The sequence below is a fragment of the Balaenoptera ricei genome, chromosome 20 (genome assembly GCF_028023285.1).
Source record: "Balaenoptera ricei isolate mBalRic1 chromosome 20, mBalRic1.hap2, whole genome shotgun sequence".
NCBI lineage: Eukaryota > Metazoa > Chordata > Mammalia > Artiodactyla > Balaenopteridae > Balaenoptera > Balaenoptera ricei.
This window is the reverse complement of record NC_082658.1, coordinates 42669326-42691867: the sequence shown is the minus strand read 5'-3', so window position 1 is coordinate 42691867 and position 22542 is coordinate 42669326. Positions and strand designations below refer to the sequence as shown.

General features: G+C 39.1%; 1 protein-coding gene across 3 annotated transcripts in view; it reads left to right on the top strand.

Moving 5' to 3' along the window:
• The window catches only part of HEATR6 (HEAT repeat containing 6), a 60991-nt gene that overhangs the window by 11612 nt on the left and 26837 nt on the right, over positions 1–22542 (top strand). For all 3 annotated transcript variants that reach the window (XM_059907129.1, XM_059907130.1, XM_059907131.1), the window contains exons 9-14: positions 694–871; positions 6650–6856; positions 7238–7337; positions 17915–18270; positions 19162–19284; positions 19836–19922. In XM_059907129.1, coding sequence (XP_059763112.1) covers positions 694–871; positions 6650–6856; positions 7238–7337; positions 17915–18270; positions 19162–19284; positions 19836–19922 — 1051 coding nt within the window. The remainder of the gene's footprint in view (positions 1–693; positions 872–6649; positions 6857–7237; positions 7338–17914; positions 18271–19161; positions 19285–19835; positions 19923–22542) is intronic.

Below are 22542 nucleotides of genomic sequence, written 5' to 3'. Positions count from 1 at the left end.
CTTGGAGGAGTCTCATTTACGTGGGACTTTGTATTACTCTGCACTTTGCATTGTTCTCTTATCTGCCTTTGTACATGTGGTTCCTCTGCCTGGGTTATTCTTTCTTTCACTTTTTTTGCCTTTTGCCTTGTTAACCACTACCCATCTTCAGTATGAGCTCAGCAATCATATACTCTGAGAAGCCTTTTCTGACCCCCTATTCCGGCTTAGGTACCCCTCCTATGTGACTCTTTGACTTATCTCTGATTACTGTGTTGTAATCTCTTTAACCCTGTGTCTCTGCCATTAATAAGCTTGTCAAGGGCAGGGACTTAGTTTATGTCTGCCAGCCTCAGCACAGTGCCTGGCACATACGTAAGGATTCTCAGTACATTATCTGTTGGATGAATGGATACTCTGCAGTATCTCATATTTAATACTGATTTCCTGATATCAAAATGTTGCCCTCTTATTCTCTATCTAGTTGTGTTTTTTTAATTGTTGACTTTATTAACTTGTTAGATAAACAAATTGCTTTAACATGTTTTGATCACATTTTGAAATAATTTTTAAAATGTTGGCATCTTTCAGATTTATTTAGAATGTTGAATTTCCCACTGTATCATTTGAGATGGCTGGAATAAATAGCATTTCATGCTTATGTTTTTAAAAACAATTAAAAGGCTTTTTTCTTCCTTCTTTTGGTTATTAAAGGTCTTACCAAGCCAAAGTTCGCCAAGGAGCATTAGCCTGTTTTCTTTCTACTATAAAATCAATAGAAAAAAAAGTTCTTTATGGCTACTGGTCAGCCTTTGTTCCTGATACACCTGAGCTTGGAAGCCCACAGTCTGTGTCCTTGATGACTCTTACTTTAAAAGATCCTTCTCCAAAGGTAAGAGCATTTAAATTCTAAGTGTTATAACTAGGAAGAAAATCTGTACAAGTCTTTGTTGTTTTCTCTGCCCCATCTGATCTTATCTGAACAAGGCTCTTATTAATACCGACCCAAGTCCTGACTTGAGAACCACTAAATGGGCAGGAGGATAGGAGATGGGCTTATGTGAATATCAGGTAGAGGGAGATCACACTGAGCTCACCTCCTGCCCCAGGGCTTGCTTGAAGCATGAGCACACTGAGTTATTGTTTCAGTGTCCTCTTTGAGCTGCGCTGAAGCGGCTGTGCTTTTCTCTCTTTTATGAAAACGTTGATTGCCATGGTGTTTATAATAGAAAAAAGTTAAAAGTGGCTTTAATACTCAGTGGAACATCATGGTATATAATGGTTATGAAAGATGTGTAAGGCTTAGGGAAATGCTGATGAGGCTTTATGAAAGTATAGGATATAGAATTATATGATCCCAACAGTGGTTTTTTTCCTTCAACTTTTCCATATTTTTCAAATCACATGTAATAAATGGTAATACATAGTTTAATGAGAAAAACTTATTTTTAGAAAAGAAGGAAAAGTAACTTGGCAGTCGTGGATAGCTACAGCAAGGTAACTATGGCTGATCAAATATTTGCCTCTTCTTGGATATGTTAGCTCTTTTCCAGAAGTTAGCTTTTTACCCAAATAAGGAAAATAGTCTGCCATTTAGATTCCTCTTAAAATAACGAACATTAAAAACTCATGCTAAATGGCATCTGTTATCCTCAGGTAATTAACCTACCCTCTCAAAATGAATAGTTTTAGTTAGGCCAATAGTATTATTTTCTGTTTTTAAGATTTTTCCCTTAGAAGTAAGGAGGACTAGCAATCCATCATACATTGAAACTCCCTTTGATCATCTCCTTGACTAGCTAATTACTATATAAGAAAACTTCTAAATGACCCTTCAACACTTTTACAGGGTGGAGAAAAATAAACTAGCCTCAATTATGCACACAAAAAAATGCCTTGTACAGTATTTCAAATACCCAATATACTAAATAGTTAGACCAGTAGAAATTTTTCAGATTGACTGAATCATCAGCAAATGAGAACCTGAAAAATGGTGGTGGCAAATAAATAAATAATGAGGCCATTCTAGTAATTGGAAGGAAAACTGCTATGAAGGTTGAAAATATATATATATATATGTATTTATGTTTTTGAAGACCCTCCAGCTGAGGGGAGCTGCCGTAAGTAGCCAAGGAGATGGAGATGAAAGTAGATTGAAATAATTTTCATGATGTTTATATCTTTGTATTTTTCAAACATTTACATTTGACTTGCCATGAGAAATTTTACTTATTGCAAAGTGGTCCTCCTTGATTGGGGTACTTCTTAGATATGTTCTTGCTGTTTAATTTCAGTAATGCAAGAGACGTGATGAGTGAAAAAAAATATAGAACTCCCTTCTGGAGAAGTCCTAGGTCTAGTGCGAACGCCACACAAAGGTCCTGGAGAAAGGGAAGACCAGTCATCATTCTTATACAGGTTTTTTAAAAGATCAAAGTAATGATTAAAATTCATGAGTTCAGTGTAATGGCAAGCGAAATGAATATACTCAGATTTTTTAGCAGATACTAGGTTTAGAAGGGTGTAAATAAGTGTCATGATAATTGTCCACAACAGGTCTTGGAGCGCACCACTGCAAACTGTCCATAGTGTGTAATTAATTGTGAACCAAGACCCATGTTAGAAGAAAGTGTTTTGGTAGATGATGTCAGTGAGAGAGGCTTTTTAGAAAGACTTCTAGAAAGTTACGTGCAAAAATTAAAAGTACTGGTTCATGGACTTCCCTGGCAGTCCAGTGGTTAAGACCCTGAGCTTCAACTGCGGGGGGTGCGGGTTCAGTCCCTGGTCGGGGAACTAATATCCCACATGCCGCAAGAAATGGCCAAAAAAAAAGTACTAGTTCATGTCATTGGAATAGAACGGCATTCTGGATTGATCAGAGCTAGGTTAAAAGGCGCAGCCATGTGTAAAAGCTGAGTGGTCACCTCTGGTGAGTATAGAGTTGGATAGCATAGACTGAAGTTTGTCTTAGCCAGGATGAAACATGACAAGACAAAAATAGTGTCTCTTCTCCTTGAAGTACACAGTGATGATGGTTTTGAGTTCATGGCAGCTCTGATATGACCTATGGTAGATTCAGTTGGAAGCACAATTGTCACTGATATACTGAGAAATTTTCCAGAGAGAAATGGGCAGAAGGAAACATGATTGGACTACTCCATTCAGAACACCAACAATGACAGGGATTATTTTCAGGAAACTGGAATGTAAGATGCTAGAATGGTTCATTGAGAAGGAGAAAACTTAGAAATTTCCTCTAGGATTTGGCAGTGTGATGGTACTTGGGAAATTGTCACATGTTTACATGCTGGAAATGTGCTTCAGAAAGCACATCCTATGTTTTCAGGCAAGATAGAGCAATCAGTATAATAATACGACTAATTAAAATAATACTTCTACTACTAGTAACAATATGACTAATTTAAGAATTTCTTCTTTATGATTTCCTCAGGTGTTACAAAAGTAGATTATGTATATATATCAACAAGACTCGACCTAAGGGACAAACTGTAGGGCATACCTTCCTCTTGGTACCTTTAGAATTATCCTGATTTTCAAATTCCATGATGATTATTTGTTTCTCTTTTAGAGAGCTATGAAATGTGGAAACAAATCAAAATCTAGATAATAGATAGCATAACTAAGAGAGAGAATAAAGAGTTGAAACTTTTAACCGTCACGGAATGGTAGGTAATCAGGTTTCCTCTTTTATGGTCAGTTAAGAACAGGTGACCTTTGCTTGGAGGTCTCTAAATCTAGAGACCTTGACACAGTATGCACATGCCTCCACCTAAAAGGCACCCAACTTTGGGGGTGTGCTCAAATGAAATCAACCCTGAACATATGTGAAGAATAATCAGGACTTGGACAAAGCCAAAGACAAGCACAGCCAGGTGCCCTGCATTGAAACCTCAGTGGTAGCCGTTCCCAGCAGTGACGACTTCATCACTCTCCCAGAAATATGCTGAGGCTGAACATACATAAAAAAGGAAAAAATAAGGATTGACTGAGCTACCTCAGCAAAAATTTCTACTATATCCTTAAATAGCAAAAAAGGAAAAGTGCTTTCTTGTTTCATTACCTTTGAACAAGCCTTCGTGCCCAAGGAGGTAAAACTACCCTCTAGTGAAACTGAGTGCACTGATGTTTATAAGATTAAAAAGGCTTTCATCTACCAACATAAATATTCAGATAATAAAAACTTAACAAAATGAGCTCTCTGGAGAGCTGCACCTCTTATGGTTTGCTTGTACATCAGTACTTTCTGCTGGAAGTGCTGATTAGAATGGTAAACAGTATTAAATATTGATATAAAAATAAATGAAGCAGAACTTGAACCTGATTCAGTGTCATGAATAGCATTTTTATAACAACAAAGGTATATAAAACAGTGTTTAAAGGAAATAAATCAGCACTATGAGAAGTAAAATTCGATATAGTATCATATTTCCATGTAGATTTTATACCTCGATGGTAAAAAATGACTAATTTCAGTGACATTCTTTTTTTTTTTTTTTAATATATTGGTTGTATTCCTTTTTTTTTTTTTAAATTTATTGATTGATTTATTTATGGCTGTGTTGGGTCTTCGTTTCTGTGCGAGGGCATTCTCCAGTTGCGGCAAGCGGGGGCCACTCTTCATCGCAGTGCGCGGGCCTCTCACTATCGTGGCCTCTCTTGTTGCGGAGCACAAGCTCCAGATGCGCAGGCTCAGTGATTGTGGCTCACGGGCCTAGCTGCTCCGCGACATGTGGGATCTTCCCAGACCAGGGCTCGAACCCGTGTCCCCTGCATTGGCAGGCAGATTCTCAACCACTGCGCCACCAAGGAAGCCCTCAGTGACATTCTTTTGTTTTCATCTGTGATAGTCATGAATGCTTTTTCCCACTTTGGGTACCAAAGTTAATTGAGCTGAAAAATGTTTACTTCTGAGTATTAGTTAATTTCTTTCTACAACTTGGCTTTTAATTTTATTTGGTTTGTTGAGCTGTTGAAATTGTAATTTTTAATTATGTTCTAAAGAAATGGAGGTTTAGCATAACATCCGCCTTTTTTGGTTAAGACCAGCCAGCAATCTAATCAGAGGTTGGCAGACTATGGCCTGTGGGCCCAATCTGGCCAACTACCAGTTTTTGTATGACCTATGATCTAAGAATGGTTTTTACACTTTCAAAAAAACTTTTTTAATCAAAAGAATAGTATTTTGTGACATGTAAAATTTATATGAAATTCAGATTTCACTGTCCATAAGTAAAATTTTATTTGAACACAGTCACATTTATTTCTTTGTACAGTGTCTGTGCTCCCATAGCAGAGTTGAGTAGTCGCAACAAAGACTCTGTGGCCTGCGAAGTCTAGACTATAAAATTTGTGCTACTGGCGCTTTATGGAAAAGGGTTGCTAGCACCTCATCTGAGTTCTTCTTGGACCAGCTGACTTGTGCACGAGCTCTCTCTGTCTCTCTGTCTCTCTCACACACACTTTCCTAATACATTGTCAACTTCCTGCCTTCCTTAAGTGATTATGCTTAATTCCAAAGACTCATACTACTATACTACAAATTTGTTCTCAAAGCAATAAATCTTTAGTTTTTTGTTTATGATTCCATTCTACAAAAAGCATGCAGAAATGATTTATTTCTTGGTAATTTGGAGATAACAGTTGAAGATTTTCTGGAAAACCTTTTTCACACCAAACTCAAGATATGCTTCATATTGAGTAAATACTTAGATTAGATCCTAGAATTATAATGTTGATTCCTTGCTTTTTAAATATCTGACTGAAAGGTTTAATTGACATTTTGGGGTTAGCTGGCCAAAGAGGGTACAGTATTATTTCATATTAGTAGTCCTGCATTTATCACCTACATTCCATTTTGGTTAAATTGGCTTTCTTTTCCTTTCTTTTTTTCTTTTCTGATTTTTAATACTACAGAATCATCAGAATACCAATTACAAGTAATCTTTTAACCTTATAAAGAAAATCTTAATGCAGTGGCACTATTCGTGATAAATAGAGCAGTCCATTGATAAAGGTGCACATGTTTTCCTTTCTATCCATAAAGTTATATTTAATAGTATTCCTTTGAGTATCAAAGATTTTATTGCAGATTTTATTTTCTGTACCTTAGAATGTTTCTGAAAGTTGGGTCACTAATGGTGCCTGCCAGGCTGAGTATGCACAAAGTTTCTAATATCTCTATATTGAGCACTCATGGATGCTTTAGGTTGGAACGTAAAGCAGAAGGTCCTCAGGAACTTTGATATGAAACAGACCCTAGATGTGTGTAGTTTTTCCTGCCCACAGGCGGTTTGCTTTTCTCTTTTCATTTGGCTTTATGCTTTAATAAACTAGGCTTCTCATCTTTAAGTTATTTTCATGCTTATGACATCAGGTTTTTATACTGTGGGGCAGCCTAGGCTTATTCCTTACAGTAGGAAACCCTAACAGCAATGTGATTTGAGGCTCTGTTGGTTTTTTGAAATGTGGGGTTGGGGCGGCACGCAGGTGGCTTAGTTCACGGCTGCTCTTAGGGCCTGATGGATAATCACATTGCCTTTATTCCTCTAATTAAAGGGATCCTAAATGCTTTGAAAATGAAAAACATATATAGGAAGAAGGGGATTCGAGTCCTGATTTCTAACTGATGTGCGTCATCCTGAAATTTCAGACGCGTGCCTGTGCTCTGCAAGTTTTATCTGCCATCTTGGAAGGCTCAAAGCAGTTTCTTTCTGTTGCTGAAGATACCAGTGACCACAGAAGGGCTTTCACTCCCTTTTCTGTAATGATCGCTTCTAGCATTAAAGAGTTGCACAGATGTCTTTTGTTAGCTTTGGTGGCTGAATCATCCTCACAGACCCTTACTCAGATAATTAAGGTAAATGTGCCAAGTTATCGGTGAGTTATAGAGGCAGTTTCTCTCTTTTTGCATAATGTTTATATTGCCCAAAAGTGAATTGACTTAAGAATATAACTAAGTAGTAATTTTATTAAAGATATCCTGTTTGGAAGTCTGTTCCTACTTGTCTGATCATACCTATAATCTCTGTATGTCCAAATAAATGATTTACTAAAAATACTGCTTTATCTTTAGTATTAAATTGTACCAATGAGAGTACAAGTGCTATTCCCCCTGAAAAAAAAAAAGGACTGATTTTTAAATAAGTATAAAGACTTTCTAAATTAAAGGCTCTAAAATTTTGTCTCTATGCTGTGACTATATCAGGCCCACTGATGAGCTCTTCTTTGTGTTTTGCAGTGCCTTGCAAACTTAGTATCAAATTCACCTTATAACCGTCTGAAACTCAGCCTGCTGACCAAAGTCTGGAACCAGATAAAGCCTTATATCCGCCACAAAGGTTGGTGGTAGTTTGAAACTGATTGCTTCTTTATATCAATCAGATCTAGATTATTAGTTTAAAAAAATAGGGCATTGTTATAGCTCTAAGATATCTCTGCTTATTCTCCTCAAATTTTAGGGGGAATCAACTATTGCTAGAACCCCACTTTTGACCGCTAAAGCCTCAGTGGACACCACTGGAAAGAAGTGACCTGGAGAATTAACTGTAAAGTTTAATGCCTCTTCAATGCATCAGTGCAGTGACCAGAGTATCCCTTTAGAATTGAGATTGAGCAAAATCCCAGGGGGTCCCACTCTAGTATGTAATAGTTCATATCCTTTAGATATAAGTAGAGGATGGATGGACAGTCAGATAGACAGGCATTATCCTCATTTTGGAAAGAAGAAGTGGAATATAAAACCTAACTTCTTTAACATTATCTCCTCGAGTTCAGATAAAATTTCAGAACCTCAAATCTCCACTAACTACAGTCTTATTTCTTATTTCCTGACTTACTCTCACATATAATATATATGTGTTGCCTTTAGAAGATTTGTTTTTCTTTTGTTTGCAAGCTTTGGGATCAGACCACATTTTGTTGAGTTCTTAGTCAGAATTGTAGAACTTGAAGGAGGCACGGATGTTTTTGTGGCATCGTGGGAGATGTTCTGGACCCAGTGTCAGTCTGCAGCTCACTCCCATTTTTGCCATCGCATAGCCATGCCCTTCTCTGAACCCTAATTTCCTCCTAACAGGAAGATCTATGCCTACCTCATAAGATTTTTATGAGGCTTAAATGAGCTAATGATATGTAAACAAAGTCCAATTCATCCCTTTCACCAATGTGTAAAAGGGGACCCAGGAAGGTAAATCTTGCCTTAAGATTGCTTATGACGTTAGTTGCAGAAGTAAGATTAAGACAACCCAAGTCTTCTGGCTCAGTCCCCTGCTCATTCCACTGCACTAGCTTTTCTTCATCTGCAGACTGAGGGGAGTGGACCATGTCTCAAAGGTCCTTTTCAAGTATCTGACTTGGTCCTCCAGCAACCTTTTATTATTAAAATGTTCAAACCCACAGAAAATTTTTACTATTGTACAGTGAGCACCTGTTACCTCTACCTAGACTTAACAGTTGTTAACACTGTCATATTTGTTTTCTCTCTCTCTCTACATATATGTATCAGTGTGTATATGTGTACGTGTGTGTGTTTATATGCATATTTTGGTCTATGTGTACATATTTATATAGACTTTTTTCCCTTGAACCATTTGAAGGTAAATTATAGACATATTTCACCCTAAATACCACAGTATGTATCTCCCCAAAATAAAGACAATCTCCTAAAAAACACAATACCATTCTCACACCTAAGAAAATTACATTGATTCCATAGTATAATGTCTAGTCCACATTCAGATTTCCTCATGTGTCCCCAAAATTCTTTTATAGCTTTTTTTTAAAAAACCTGGGTTCATTCAGGGTTCATGCATTATATTTAGTTTTTTTTGTTGTTTTTTTTTTTTTAAATTCAACCGAGTAGATTTGAAGACCTAATTGACTTTGTTGAACGTTTCACGAATGGGGCAGCATCTCATCTAGTAGATAAGAGGTGCTCCGAGGAGCTCTTCAATGGAAGGCTTTTTTTTTAAAGGAACTCCTTTATTTATTTATTTATTTATTTATTTTTTGGCTGTGTTGGGTCTCCGTTTCTGTGCGAGGGCTTTCTGTAGTTGCGGCAAGCGGGGGCCACTCTTCATCGCGGTGCGCTGGCCTCTCATTATCGCGGCCTCTCTTGTTGCGGAGTGCAGGCTCAGTAGTTGTGGCTCACAGGCCTAGTTGCTCCGCAGCATGTGGGATCTTCCCAGACCAGGGCTCGAACCCGTGTCCCCTGCATCAGCAGGCAGACTCTCAACCACTGCGCCACCAGGGAAGCCCTATATTTAGTTTTTATGTCACTTAAGCCTTTTTAACTTTTTTTTTACTTGAAGTATAGTTGGCATTATGTTCAGGTGAACATAATGATTCAACATTTAAATACATCACAAGTGATCACCACGATAAGTCTAGTAGCTAGCCATCTCTCACAATACAAAATTATTACAGTATTATTGACTATATTCCTTATGTTGTATATTATATCCCTGTGACTTAATTATTTTATAACTGGAAGTTTGTAACCTCTTAATCCCTTTCACCTATTTCATGCATCCCCTAACCTCCTCTGGCAACCACCAATTTGCTCTGTCTGTAAGTCTGTTTCTGTTTCGTTTGTTCATTTGTTTTGTTTTTTAGATTTCACATATAAGTGAGATTATGCAGTATTTGTCTCTGTCTGACTTATTTAACTTAGCATAATACCCTCTAGTTCCATCCATGTTGTTGCAAATGGCAAGATTTCTTTTTTTTTTAAATTTATTTATTTATTTATTTATTTTTGGCTGCATTGGGTCTTCATTGCTGCGTGCGGGCTTTCTCTAGTTGCGGCGCCCTGGCTTCTCATTGCAGTGGCTTCTCTTGTTGTGGAGCACAGGCTCTAGGCCCATGGCTTCAGTAATTGTGGCACATGGGCTCAGTAGTTGTGGCTCACGGGCTCTAGAGCACAGGCTCAGTAGTTGTGGCGCACAGGCTTAGTTGCTCTGCGACATGTGGGATCTTCCCGGACCAGGGCTTGAACCCATGACCCCTGCATTGGCAGGCGGATTCTTAACCACTGCACCACCAGGGAAGTCCTTCTTTTTTTTTTTTAATGGCTGAGTAATATTCCATTGTATACATGTGCCACATCTTTTTTATCCACTTAGGTTGGGCATTTAGGTTGTTTCCATATCTTGACTATTGTAAATAATGCTGCAGTGAACATTGGGGTGCATATATCAAATCAATGTTTTTGTTTTCTTTGAGTGAATACCCAGAAGTGGAATTGCTAGATCGTATGGTAGTTCTGTTTTTAATTTTTGAGGCACCTCCATACTGTTTTCCATGGTGGCTACACCAATTTACATTCCTGCCAACAGTACACGAGGGTTCCCTTTTCTTCACATCCTTGCCAACACTTGTTTCTTGTCTTTTTGATGATAGCCATTATGACAGATGTGAGCTGATATCTCATTGTGCTTTTGATTTCCCTGATGATTAGTGGTGATTAGTAATGTTGAGCATCTTCTCATGTTTTTCTTGGCCATTTGTATGTCTTCTTTGGAGAAAGGGCTGTTCAGGCTCTCTGACCATTTTTTAATGGGATTGGTTTTTTTTGTTACAGAGTTGTATGATTTCCTTTTTAAGAAATATATATATATATAAACACACACACACACATGGATATATCATTGGCAAATATCTTCTCCCATTCAGTAGGTTGCCTTTTCATTGTATTAAAGATTTCTTCCACTGCGTAAAAGCTTATTAGTTTGATGTAATCCCACTTACTTATTTTTGCTTTTGTTTCCCTTGCCTGAGGAGACAAATCCAAAAAATACTGCTAAGACTGACATCAAAGAGTGTACTACCTATGTTTTCTTCTAGGTGTTTTATGGTTTCAGGTCTTACATTTAAGTCTTAAACCCATTTTTAATTTGTTTTTGTATATGATACAAGAAAATGGTCCAGTTTCACTCCTTTGCATGTAGCTATCCAGGTTTCCCAACACCATTTATTGAAGACGCTGTCTTTTCTCCATTGCATATTTTTGCCGCCATTGTCCTAGATAAATTGACCATATAAGTGTGGGTTTATTTCTGAGCTCTCTATTCTGTTTTGATTACTGCAGTGTTGTAGCATAGTTTGAAATCAGGGGCATGTGATATCTCCAGCTTTGTTCTTTTTTCTCAAGATTGCTTTGGCTATTTGGGGGTCTTTGGTGGTTCCCTACAAGTTTCAGGATTACTGGTTCTAGTTCTGTGAAAAATGCCATGGGTATTTTGATGGTGAATGCATTGAACCTGTAGATTGCTTTGGGTAGTAAGGACATTTTAACAATATTGATTCTTCCAGTCCATAAGCATGGTATATGTATCTTTCCATTTATTTGTGTTGTCTTCAATTTCTTTCATCAATGTCTTATAGTTTTCAGAATACAGGTCTTTCACCTTCTTGGCTAAATTTATTCTTAGGTATTTTATTTTTTTGATGCAATTGTGAATGGCATTGTTTTCTTAATTTCTTTCTCTGATGGATTGTTATTAGTGAATAGAAATGCAACAGATTTCTGTATATTAATTTTATGCAACTTTACTGAATTCATTTATTAGTTCTAATAGTTTTTTGGTGGAGTCTTTAGGGTTTTCTATATATAGTATCATGTCATCAGTGACAGTTTTACTTCTTCCTTTCCAATTTGGATGCCTTTTATTTCTTTTTCTAGTCTGATTGCTGTGTCTAGGACTACCAATACTACATTGAATAGAAGTGGCAAGAGTGGGCATCCTTGTCTTGTTCCTGACCTTAGAGGAAATGCTTTCAGCTTTTCACTGTTGAGTATGTTAGCTGTGGGTTTGTCATATATGGCCTTTATTATGTTGAGGTATGTTCCCTCTATATCCACTTTGTTGAGAGGTTTTAGCATAAAGGGATGTTGAATTTTGTCAAAAGCTTTTTCTGCATCTATTGAGATGATATATGATTTTTACTCTTCATATTGTTAATGTAGTGTATCAGGTTGATTGATCTGCAGATACTGAACCATCCTTGCATCCCTGAGGTAAATCCCACTTGATCACGATGTGTGATCCTTTTAATGTATTGCTGACTTTGGTTTGCTAATATTTTGTTGAGGATTTTTGCATCTGTGTTCATCGGGGATATTGGCCTGTAATTTTCTTTCTTTGTAGTGTCTTTGTCTGGTTTTGCTGTCAGGGTAATGCTGGCCTGGTAGAATGAATTTGGAAATTGAATTCTCAGTTTTTTGGAATAGTGTGAGAACAATTGATACTAAGTATTCTTTAAATGTTTGGTAGACTTCATCTGTGAAGCCATCTGGTCCTGGACTTTTGTTATGGGGGAGTTTTTTTGATTACTGATTTAATTTCATTACTAGTAATTGGTCTGTTCAGATTTTCTTTTTCTTTCTGATTCAGTCTTGGAAAGATGGTATGTTTTTAGAAATTTATCCATTTCTTCTAGGTTGTCCAATTTGTTGGCATATAACTGTTTATAGTAATCTCTTATGATCTTTTATATTTCTGTGGTGTTGGTTGTATCTCCTCTTTCATTTCTGATTTTATTGATTTGGGCCCTCTCTATTTTTCTTGATGAGTCTGGCTGAAGATTTATCAATTCTGTTTATCTTTTCAGAGAACCAACTTTTAGTTTCATTGATCTTTTCTTTTTCTTTCTTTTTTTTTTTTTTTCGTATCTATTTCCACTCTGATCCTTATTTTCCCCTATGAGTTTTGTTTTTCTTTTTTTAGCTTCCTTTAGGTATGAGGTTAGATTGTTTATTTGAGGTTTTTCTTGTTTCCTGAAGTAGGCCGTATTGCTACAAACTTCCCTCTAAGAACTGCCTTTGTTGTGACCTATAGATTTTGAAACACTGTGTTTCCATTTTCATTTGTCTCAATGTATTTTTTTATTTCCTCTTTGATTTTTTTCAGTGACCTATTGGTTGTTTAGTAGCATGTTGTTTAGACTCCACTTGTTTGTGTTTTGTCCAGTTTTTTCTCTTATAGTTGATTTCTAGTCTCATAGGATTTTGGTCTGAAAAGAAGCTTGATATGATTTTAGTCTTCTTAAATTTATCGAGACTTGTTTTGTGGCCTAATATGTGATCTATCCTGGAGAATGTTCCACGTGCACTTGAAAAGAATGTGTATCCTGCTGGTTTTGGGTGGAATGTTCTCTCTCTGTATATCTATTAAGTCAGGGTAGTATAATGTGTCATTTAAGGCCAGTGTTTCCTTAAACACATTGTTTCCTTCTGTCTGGATGATCTATCCATTGATATAAGTGGGGTGTTAAAGTCCTTACTATTACTATATTACTGTCAGTATCTCCTCATGTCTGTTAATATTTGCTTTATGTATTTAGCTGTTCCTATGTGGGGTACACATACATTTACAAGTGTTAAATCTTCTTGTTGGATTGATCTCTTTATCATTATGTAATGCACTTTTTTGTCTTTTGTTACAGTCTTTGATTTAAAGTCTTTTTTTTTAACATCTTTATTGGAGTATGATTGCTTTACAATGGTGTGTTAGTTTCTGCTGTATAACAAAGTGAATCAGCTATATGTATACATATATCCCCGTATCCCCTCCCTCTTGCGTCTCCCTCCTACCCTCCCTATCCCACCCCTCTAGGTGGTCACAAAGCACCGAGCTGATCTCCCTGTGCTATGCAGCTGCTTCTCACTAGCTATCTATTTTACATTTGGTAGTGTATATATGTCAGTGCTCCTCTCTCACTTCGTCCCAGCTTACCCTTCCCCCTCCCCATGTCCTCTCTACGTCTGCATCTTTATTCCTGTCCTGCCCCTAGGTTCATTAGAACCTTTTTTTTTTTTTAAATTCCATATATATGTGTTAGCATGCAGTATTTGTTCTTCTCTTTCTGCCTTCCTTCACTCTGTATGACAGACTCTAGGTCCATCCACCTCACTACAAATAACTCAATTTCATTTCTTTTTATGGCTGAGTAATATTCCATTGTATATATGTGCCACATCTTCTTTATCCATTCATCTGTTGATGAACACTTAGGTTGCTTCCATGTCCTGGCTGTTGTAAATAGTGCCGCAGTGAACATTGTGGTACATGTGAAGTCTGTTTTGTCTGATATAAATATTACTACCCCAGCTTTCTTTTCATTTGCATTTGCATGTAATATCTTTTTCCATCCTCTCACTTTCAATTTCTGTGCGTCTTTAGATCTGAAGTGAGTCTCTTGTAGGTAGCATATATATGGGTCTTGCTTTTTTATCCATTCAGCCACCTTATGTCTTTTGATTGGAGCATTTAGTCCATTTTCATTTAAAGTAACTTTTGATGGTTATGTACTTACTGCCTTTTTGTTAATTGTTTTCTGGTTATTTTTGTTGTTTTTCTCTGTTCCTTTCCTCTTCTCTTGCTCTCTTGTGATTTAATGACTTTCTTGAGTGTTATGTTTGTACAGTAAGTCCCCTACATACGAACGAGTTCCGTTCTGAGAACACGTTCGTAAGTCCAATTTGATCATAAGTCAAACAGTTAGCCTAGGTACACAACTAACACAATTGTCTATATAGTATTGTACTGTAATAGGTTTATAATATTAATACACAAATAATACATAAAAAACAAACACAAAAAATGAAACATTTTTAATCTTACAGTACTTTGAAAAGTACAGTAGTGCAGTATAATGGCTGGCCTACAGGGGCTGGCATCGAGTGAACAGGCAAGAAGAGTTACTGACTGGAGGAGGGAGTGGAGGTGGGAGATGGTAGAGCTGAAGGATCGTCAGCTAGGAGATGGAGGGCAAGCTGCTATTTTACTCACGCCTGACATTGATGGAACGCATGTTTGCATCTTTGAAAGTTCACAACTTGAAGGTTCACATGTAGGGGACTTACTGTATTCCTTTCTCCTTGTTTTTTGAGTTTATCTAGTATTGTTTTATGATTTGTGGTTACCATGAGGTTATTATATAACAACCTGGTATACAGCAGTCTATTTTAAGTTAATGGTCGCTTAAGTTTGAGCACATTCTAAAAGCACTACATATTTACTCCCTACCCCCATGTTTTATGTTTTTGATGTCATCTTTAACATCTTTCTGTTTTGTGTATCTCTTAACTAATTATTGTAGATATATAAGATTTTACTAGTTTTGTCTTTTAACCTTCATAGTACCTATATAGGTGGTTGATCCACTACTTTTACTATATGTTTGCCTTTATAGTGAGATTTTTTTTCTTTCATAATTTTTATATTTCTACTTATAATTTTGTGTTTTTTGTTTAAAGACGTCCCTTTAACATTTCTTGTTAGGTCAGTTTAGTGGTGATGAACTCCTTTAGTTTTTGCTTGTCTGGGAAACTCTTTATCTCTCCTTCAATTCTGAATGAGAGCCTTGCCAGAGGGAATATTCTTGGTTGTAAGGGTTTTTCTTCCTTTCAGTACTTTGAATATCTTGTGCCACTCCCTTCTGGTATGTAAAGTTTCTGCTGAAAAGTCAGCTGATCATCTTCTGGGGCTCCTCCATATGTAACTAGTTGTTTTTCTCTTGCTGCTTTTAAGATTCTCTATTTAACTTTTTTTTTAAAGTAAATTTATTTATTTATTTAGTTATTTAGTTATTTAGTTTTGGCTGTGTTGGGTCTTTGTTGCTGTGCGCGGGCTTTCTCTAGTTGCAGTGAGTGGGGGCTACTCTTCGTTGCGGCGCACAGGCTTCTCATTGCGGTGGCTTCTCTTGTTGCAGAGCACGGGCTTTAGGCACGCAGGCTTCAGTGGTTGTGGCACATGGGCTCAGTAGTTGTGGCTTGTGGCCTCTAGAGCACAGGCTCAGTAGTTGTGGTACACGAGCTTAGTTGCTCTGCGGCATGTGGGATCTACCTGGGCCAGGGCTCAAACCCGTGTCCCTTGCATTGGCAGGTGGATTCTTAACCACTGTGCCACCAGGGAAGCCCTCTATTTAACTTTTGACTTTAATTATAATGTGTCTTGGTGTGGGTCTTTTGGGGTTCATCTTGTTTGGGACTTTTTGTGATTCCTGGACTTGGATGTGTGTTTCCTTTGCCAGGTTTGGAAAGTTTTCAGCCATTATGTCTTCAAAGAGATTTTCTGTCCCTGTCCCTCTCTCTTCTCCTTCTGGGACCCCTATAATGTGAATGTTAGTACACTTTATGTTGTCACAGAGGTCCCTTAAACTATCCTTATTTTTCTTGTTTCTTTTTTCTTTTTGCTTTTCCATTTGGATGATTTTCATTAGCCTGTCTTCCAGATTGCTGATCTGTTCTTCTGTATCATCTAATCTGCATTTGGTTTCCTCTAGTGTATTTCTCATTTTTGTTATTTTATTCAGCTCTGATTGGTTCTTTTTTATATTTTCTGTCTCTTTGTAGAAGTTCTCACTGTGTCCTTCCATTCTTCTCCTGAGTTCAGAGAGCATTTTTATGATCCTTAGTTTGAATGCTTTATCTGGAAGATTGATTGTCTCCATTTCATTTAGTTCTTTTTCTGAGGTTTTGTCCTGTTCTATCATTTGGGACATATTTCTTTGTCTCCTCATTTTGCCTAACCCTCTGTTTGTTTCTATGTATTAGGTAGATCATCTACATTTCTTGTTCTTGATAGAGTGGCTAAGTATAGAAGGTGTCCTGTGAGGCCCAGTAGTATGGTCCCCCCTGGTCACCAGAGCTAGGTGCTCCAGGAGTGTCTCCTGTGTGGGTTGCATGTGCCCTTTTGCTGTGGCTGGGCCATGCTTTCTGCAGGTGTGCTAGGGAGTAGGGTTGGTTCCCAGTGCAGCTGGCTGTAATTGGGGACTGCATTAGATTAGCACTAGCTGGGTCGAATCCGCAGGTGAACCCAGGGCAGGTTGAGTGATGCTAGTAAATTAGATGGAGAGAGTCAGAACTGGTGACCGCCTGGGTATTCCCTGGCAGTCCAGTGGTTAGGACTCAGTGCTTTCACTGCTGTGGCCTGGGTTGGATCCCTGGTCAGGGAACTGAGATCCTGCAAGCTGTGTGGCTCAGGCAAAAACAAAAACAAAAACAACTGGTGCCTGCCAGTGCCTGGCCACCTAGGTAGAGAGGGAGACAAAGAAAAAAAAATTTTTAAGTGGCACTCGCCAGCTCCTCAGTACCTTTTGGTGACACGCCTTAATATTAGTCAATGAATCTCCTTCACATATGATCAGGCACTTTTCAAACTGCTGTCTGTGTGCCAGGACCTGGAGTGAGTGAGTTTTTGTGTACAGCCTTTTAGAGTGGATTCTCAATTCTCTGCAGCCCTCTGGCTCTCTCTTGGATGTAAGCCCTGCTGGTTTCCAAAGCCAGGCATTATGGAGGTTCATCTTCCTGATGCATGTCCCCTGGGCTGGGGAGCCCAATGTGGGGTTCAGAGCCGACCTCTGAGGCTGTGAAATCCCTCCTGCCTGTGGTCCACAGCACTGGGGGTGTAGGTCCCTGCCAGACCGTGTCTCTGCCCCTCCTACTTGTCTCAGTGTGGCTTTTTTTTTCCTTTTATCCCTAGTTATGGAGAATCTTCTCTGCTAGTCTTTCAGTCATTCTCAGAGATAGTTGCTCTCTATGCAGTTGTAATTTTCCTGTCCTTGGGAGGAGACAGCCCAGCGTCTTCCTACTGTGCCATCTTGTCCTGCCTCCTCACTTTAGTCTTTTTGACTCTAGAGGAGTCTGTGGCCCTTTTTCTTTCTTTTATGATACTGATTTTGGAAGGGTCCAAGCCAGTTGTCTTATAGTATGTCGTATACTCTCAATTTGTTGGGTATTTTCTTTACAGTGTTAACTTACACTTCTGTCCCATAAACTGGAAGTTAGGTCTAGAGGTTTAATTAGATTCAGGTTAAACAAAGAAGCCATAATTCTTAATTGCCTGCAGGGATAGTTACGATCCTTATGGTAGCTGTTCCTGTGGTGATAGGTTCTTTTCGATTCCTTTGACAGATGTTAACGTTCGTGTGTCAAGTCTCACACTATTGGGGGCCATAGTGTCCACTCACGCACCTTTACCTGAAGTCCAGCTACTTTTACAACAGCCCTGTTCTTCTGGACTCAGCAATAGCAATTCAGCCACTCCTCACGTCAGTCCTCCTGATTGGTGGAAGAAAGCCCCTTCAGGACCCTTTCTGGAAGAAGCCGCAGTTAGCTCGCCAAAGGTGTCTTCAGAGCCCTGCTGGCTCATTCGACTTTGCATTTCCATTGTTGTTCTGCCCAAGGAAGATGCCTGTTCAGGTAGCGATGCTGGCTCCACAGGAGGAAGCACCTATGAGCCCTTCCCCTTGCGACTGGAGGCCTTACAGGTAGGAGGTTCCATTTCCTCATCTCTGAAATGGAAGTAATCATCCTTTCTTCATGGGGTGATTACTTCCTGAGGAGTAAGTCTGTGAAAATAAGGTCAAACCAAGCCGTGTGTCATTGGTGTTAGTGGGAGTTGTGTGTGAATTCACACTTCAGGTGTGAATGCTTTGTTTGTTGTTTTGTTTTGGGGGGGTAGGGTGGGGGGATTGGTTGTAAAATATCACATTCGTCCCCTTTTGTTGCAAGCCATTTTAGTCACCTCATGTATTATATGGCAGGTCCGTATAATAGATTATATAATAATTCTGAAAGAATTTGTAGAGTTAATCTTTGATTTCTGCGTCTGAAAGTTAAATAAATGTTTAATATTCTATAAACTTCTCTTTGGTCTTACATCTGCTTAGAGACAACAAAGTATTTGCTCCTTCAAAGGAAGAAAACCACCCTAGATTAAAGTATTTGTTTTTCTGTAATATTTTTAAAATATTAAAGTATTTGTTTTTTCTGTACACCCTAAAGAATTTGTTTTTTGGTGCTAGGGTCTGCTAATTATCTGGTTAATATTGAACATGTCCTTTAACCTCTTTAACCTTTAACTTTTTCAGTCTTAGTTTCTTCAGCTGAAATACTCAATAAATACCTACCAGTAGATAAATTGTTCCCAGGCTTAAGTGTGATAATATTGATAATCTAAATGAAACACATTTTGTAAATTATAAAGCACCATAAAATTTTATGATATACTTAATTGAAGATTATGGTTGTTCTTCATTTCATTAACATCAGATTTCAGCCCCTTGTTGAATGTGAGTGATTTCTGAAATATTGAAATACTTCTGGATATTGCAGTCCTGCATTCAGGTCTTGGGGTTAATCCCCTGTTTTCTTTGCAGGTGTTGGCTCATCTGGCAAGGGGCTACTTTTCAATGACTCAGGTCTACTTGATGGAGCTTGGAGAGGTGATTTGCAAGTGCCTGGGGGAGGCAGATCCGTCTGTCCAGCTTCATGGAGCAAAGGTAATTTTCACTAAAAGCCCTGTGCTTCAGGGAGCACAGGTTGGTGCTCTGTGGTGACCTAGATGGGTGGATGGGGGCGGTGGGAGGTGTATCCAGGAGGGGATATAGGTAGACATATAGATGATTTGCTTGGTTGTACAGTGGAAACTGACACAACATTGTACAGCAGCTATACCCCAGTTTTAAAGAAGAAAAAAAAAACTGTGTGCTTCTTTCTTCTCTTCCTTCTATGTTCTTCCCTCTGCTGCATGTCCATCAATTCTGAGTTTCTTTAGGAAGCTTCAGGTAGGGAAGTGATATCAGTACCTTCCTCTATTTTCAGCTCTACATGTAAACCCAAAGAGTTGATTTGGTAGTAAATTAACAATATATACTTGGTGATTTTGCTCCTGGAAAGAATGCCTCTGAGATAGGAGTTACTGAGAAAAGAAAGAAAATCAGTTGGAAATTACTTTTCCCCTTGATTTGAGGTAATCTCCAAACTGAAGTGGCTTTTTACCTCCATGGTTCTAATACTCATCTCTGATAATCTATTTCTTTTATCTTGGCAGCTTCTGGAAGAACTGGGTACAGGCTTAATACAACAATATAAACCAGATTCTTCCATAGCACCTGATCAGAGAGTGCCAGTCACCTTGGTAAGTAAATGTATATTCATGGTTTTCTCTTTTCTTAGTGCTTCAGTCAGTTTTATTTTGAGGCTTAGTGATAAAGTGGTATAGAGTATGGTTTTTTCCAATATCAGAAATTATGGTTTATAATCTAGGATGAATAGGTTTTATTTGCATTTCAGTTTATTTGCTGTTCAGTGTGTGGTAAGATTATGTGTAACATACAGCCAGCAATGGAAGAACCAGTTTTTGGGGAGTTTTTTTTCCCCACAAAACCTAGTTTGGTTACACAGTGTGCCCAAGAGACAGACTAGAATGGTGGGAAGAGCCCAAGATTTGGAATCAGAAGGCATGGGATTAAACCACTTAATGAATATGTGGCTATGAACATAGTTTCCTTGTTGTAAAGAGGAGTAAAAATCCTTAACTCACTGGACTTTTGGAAGATTGAATGAGGTGTGAAGACTCTGGCAAATAGTAGATGCTCAGTGAGTCTTAATTCCCTTAGCCCCTCCCTGCCAGGCCCCTCCCCCTTATTCCCATTCAGTTCTGTGGTCTAAGCTTGTGTGTGTTGCCCCACACTGTGCCAGTTATTCTTTGGAGGAGGAACATGTGAGCCCACAAAAAAAACCTTCTACTTAGAGCCAAAAACCAAATCAACTCAACGTTAGGGATGTTTTCTCCCTCTGCCCTCCTCATCCTGCCTATTCTTTTTCTTTTCACAATTTCCATCACCCTAGATGGAATGCTAGAATTAAGAATGTCTAGCTCGGGCTTCCCTGGTGGCGCAATGGTTAAGAATCCGCCTGCTAATGCAGAGGACACGGGTTCGAGCCCTGGTCCGGGAAGATCCCACATGCCGCGGAGCAACTAAGCCCGTGCACCACAACTACTGAAGCCCGCGCGCCTAGAGCCCGTGCTCCGCAACAAGAGAAGCCACCACGAGACACCCTCGCTCGCCACAACTAGAGAAAGCCCGTGCGCAGCAATGAAGACGCGATGCAGCCAAAAATAAATAAATTTCAAAAAAAGAATGTCTAGCTCTAGTCACTTCCCTAGACTGCCACTAAAACTGAAATGTCACTGTTTGCAGGGAGTTGAGTTGCGCTTTGCTATCAGACAGACCTGGGTTTAATCCAGACTTCTCCCCTTGTTCCAAGTGACTTTGAGTAAGACTCTTAACTGTTCGCACTTAAGTGTTGTTTCATATGTAAAAAAGGGATATACTTTCTGTATTACTAATCTGTTGAGTGATAAATTATCCTAAACACTTTGCAGCTTAAAACCATATCCTACATTTATTCTCTCACATAGTTTCTGTGGACCAGGAATTGAGGGCAGCTTACCTGATGGTTCTGGCTCAGGTCTCATGAGGCTGTAGCCAGGATGCTGGCAGGGACTGCAGTCAGCCAAATTTGATGGGCGTTGGAGGAGCTCCTTCCAAGGTGGCCCGATCACTCGCATACCTTGCAAGTTAGCGCTGGCTGATGGCAGATCTCACTCAGTTCCTTCCCATGAGGACCTCTCCAGAGGGCTGCGCGAGTGTTCTCCTGACAAGGCAGCCGGTCTCCCTTCTAGCAAATGAATTGAGAGTGAGCAAAACAGAGCTGTAGGATTTTTATAACCTAGTTTCGGAAGTTCTGCACTGTCATTCCCACAATACCCCCATTAGTTACACAGGTCAGCCTTAGTCAGTGTGGGAGGGGATGGCCTTCTGAACATTAGGAGGTGAGATTCATTGTGGGCCATGTTGGAGGCTGGCAACCACACCTGTCCACATTCTTCTGGTTTGGGGCAGGAGGACCCAGATTGGGTGTCCAGGAGCTAGGATTGTGGGGTGAAAGAATTGGTGTGTGAGTGCATGGCAAAACTGAGGACTAAGTCCATGGGGCAGGAAATGGAGACACCAAAACCCCAGACAGATTTGCACATGGGGCATGAAATCCCAGGGTTTTTATAAAGCATGGAAAGGAGACTGTTAAAGGTACTCTGCAGATGCCTACCTTGAGGGGCATTGAAGTGAGAAAATTCTTCAAAGTGCTGAAAACAGAGCCTGTTGTTCAATTTAAGAATCTCCACTGTGCACCCGGCACTGTCCTAGGGACTTTACACACAGTCTTACATTTTATTATCACACAAACTCTGCCAAGTAATCTCTTTGTCCTGTTTTACTGAAGAGGAACCAAAGCTTAGACCGGTTCAGTGACTTGCCTGAGGCTGCAGAGACAGGAAGCAGAAGCTGAAGGGCTAACTCCACCCCAGCTCCTCCTCTGGATCCCATGCTTCTTGTACTCGGGCACATGGCCTCTGGGCTGCTCTGGGCCCCCGACCCTTGTGCCCTTGAGGTTTGAAAGAGCCCTGGCTGGGTGTCATTTTTTTTTTTTTAAACAAATTAGATTTTTTTTTTTTTTAAAGATCAAATTTATAGAGAGAATGTTTTGCTTATCTCTTTTAAATTTTATTTATTTATTTACTTATGGCTGTGTTGGGTCTTCGTTTCTGTGCGAGGGCTTTCTCCAGTTGTGGCAAGTGGGGGCCACTCTTCATCGCAGTGCGCGGGCCTCTCACCATCGCGGCCTCTCCTGTTGCAGAGCACAGGCTCCAGGCGCGCAGGCTCAGCAATTGTGGCTCACGGGCCCAGCTGCTC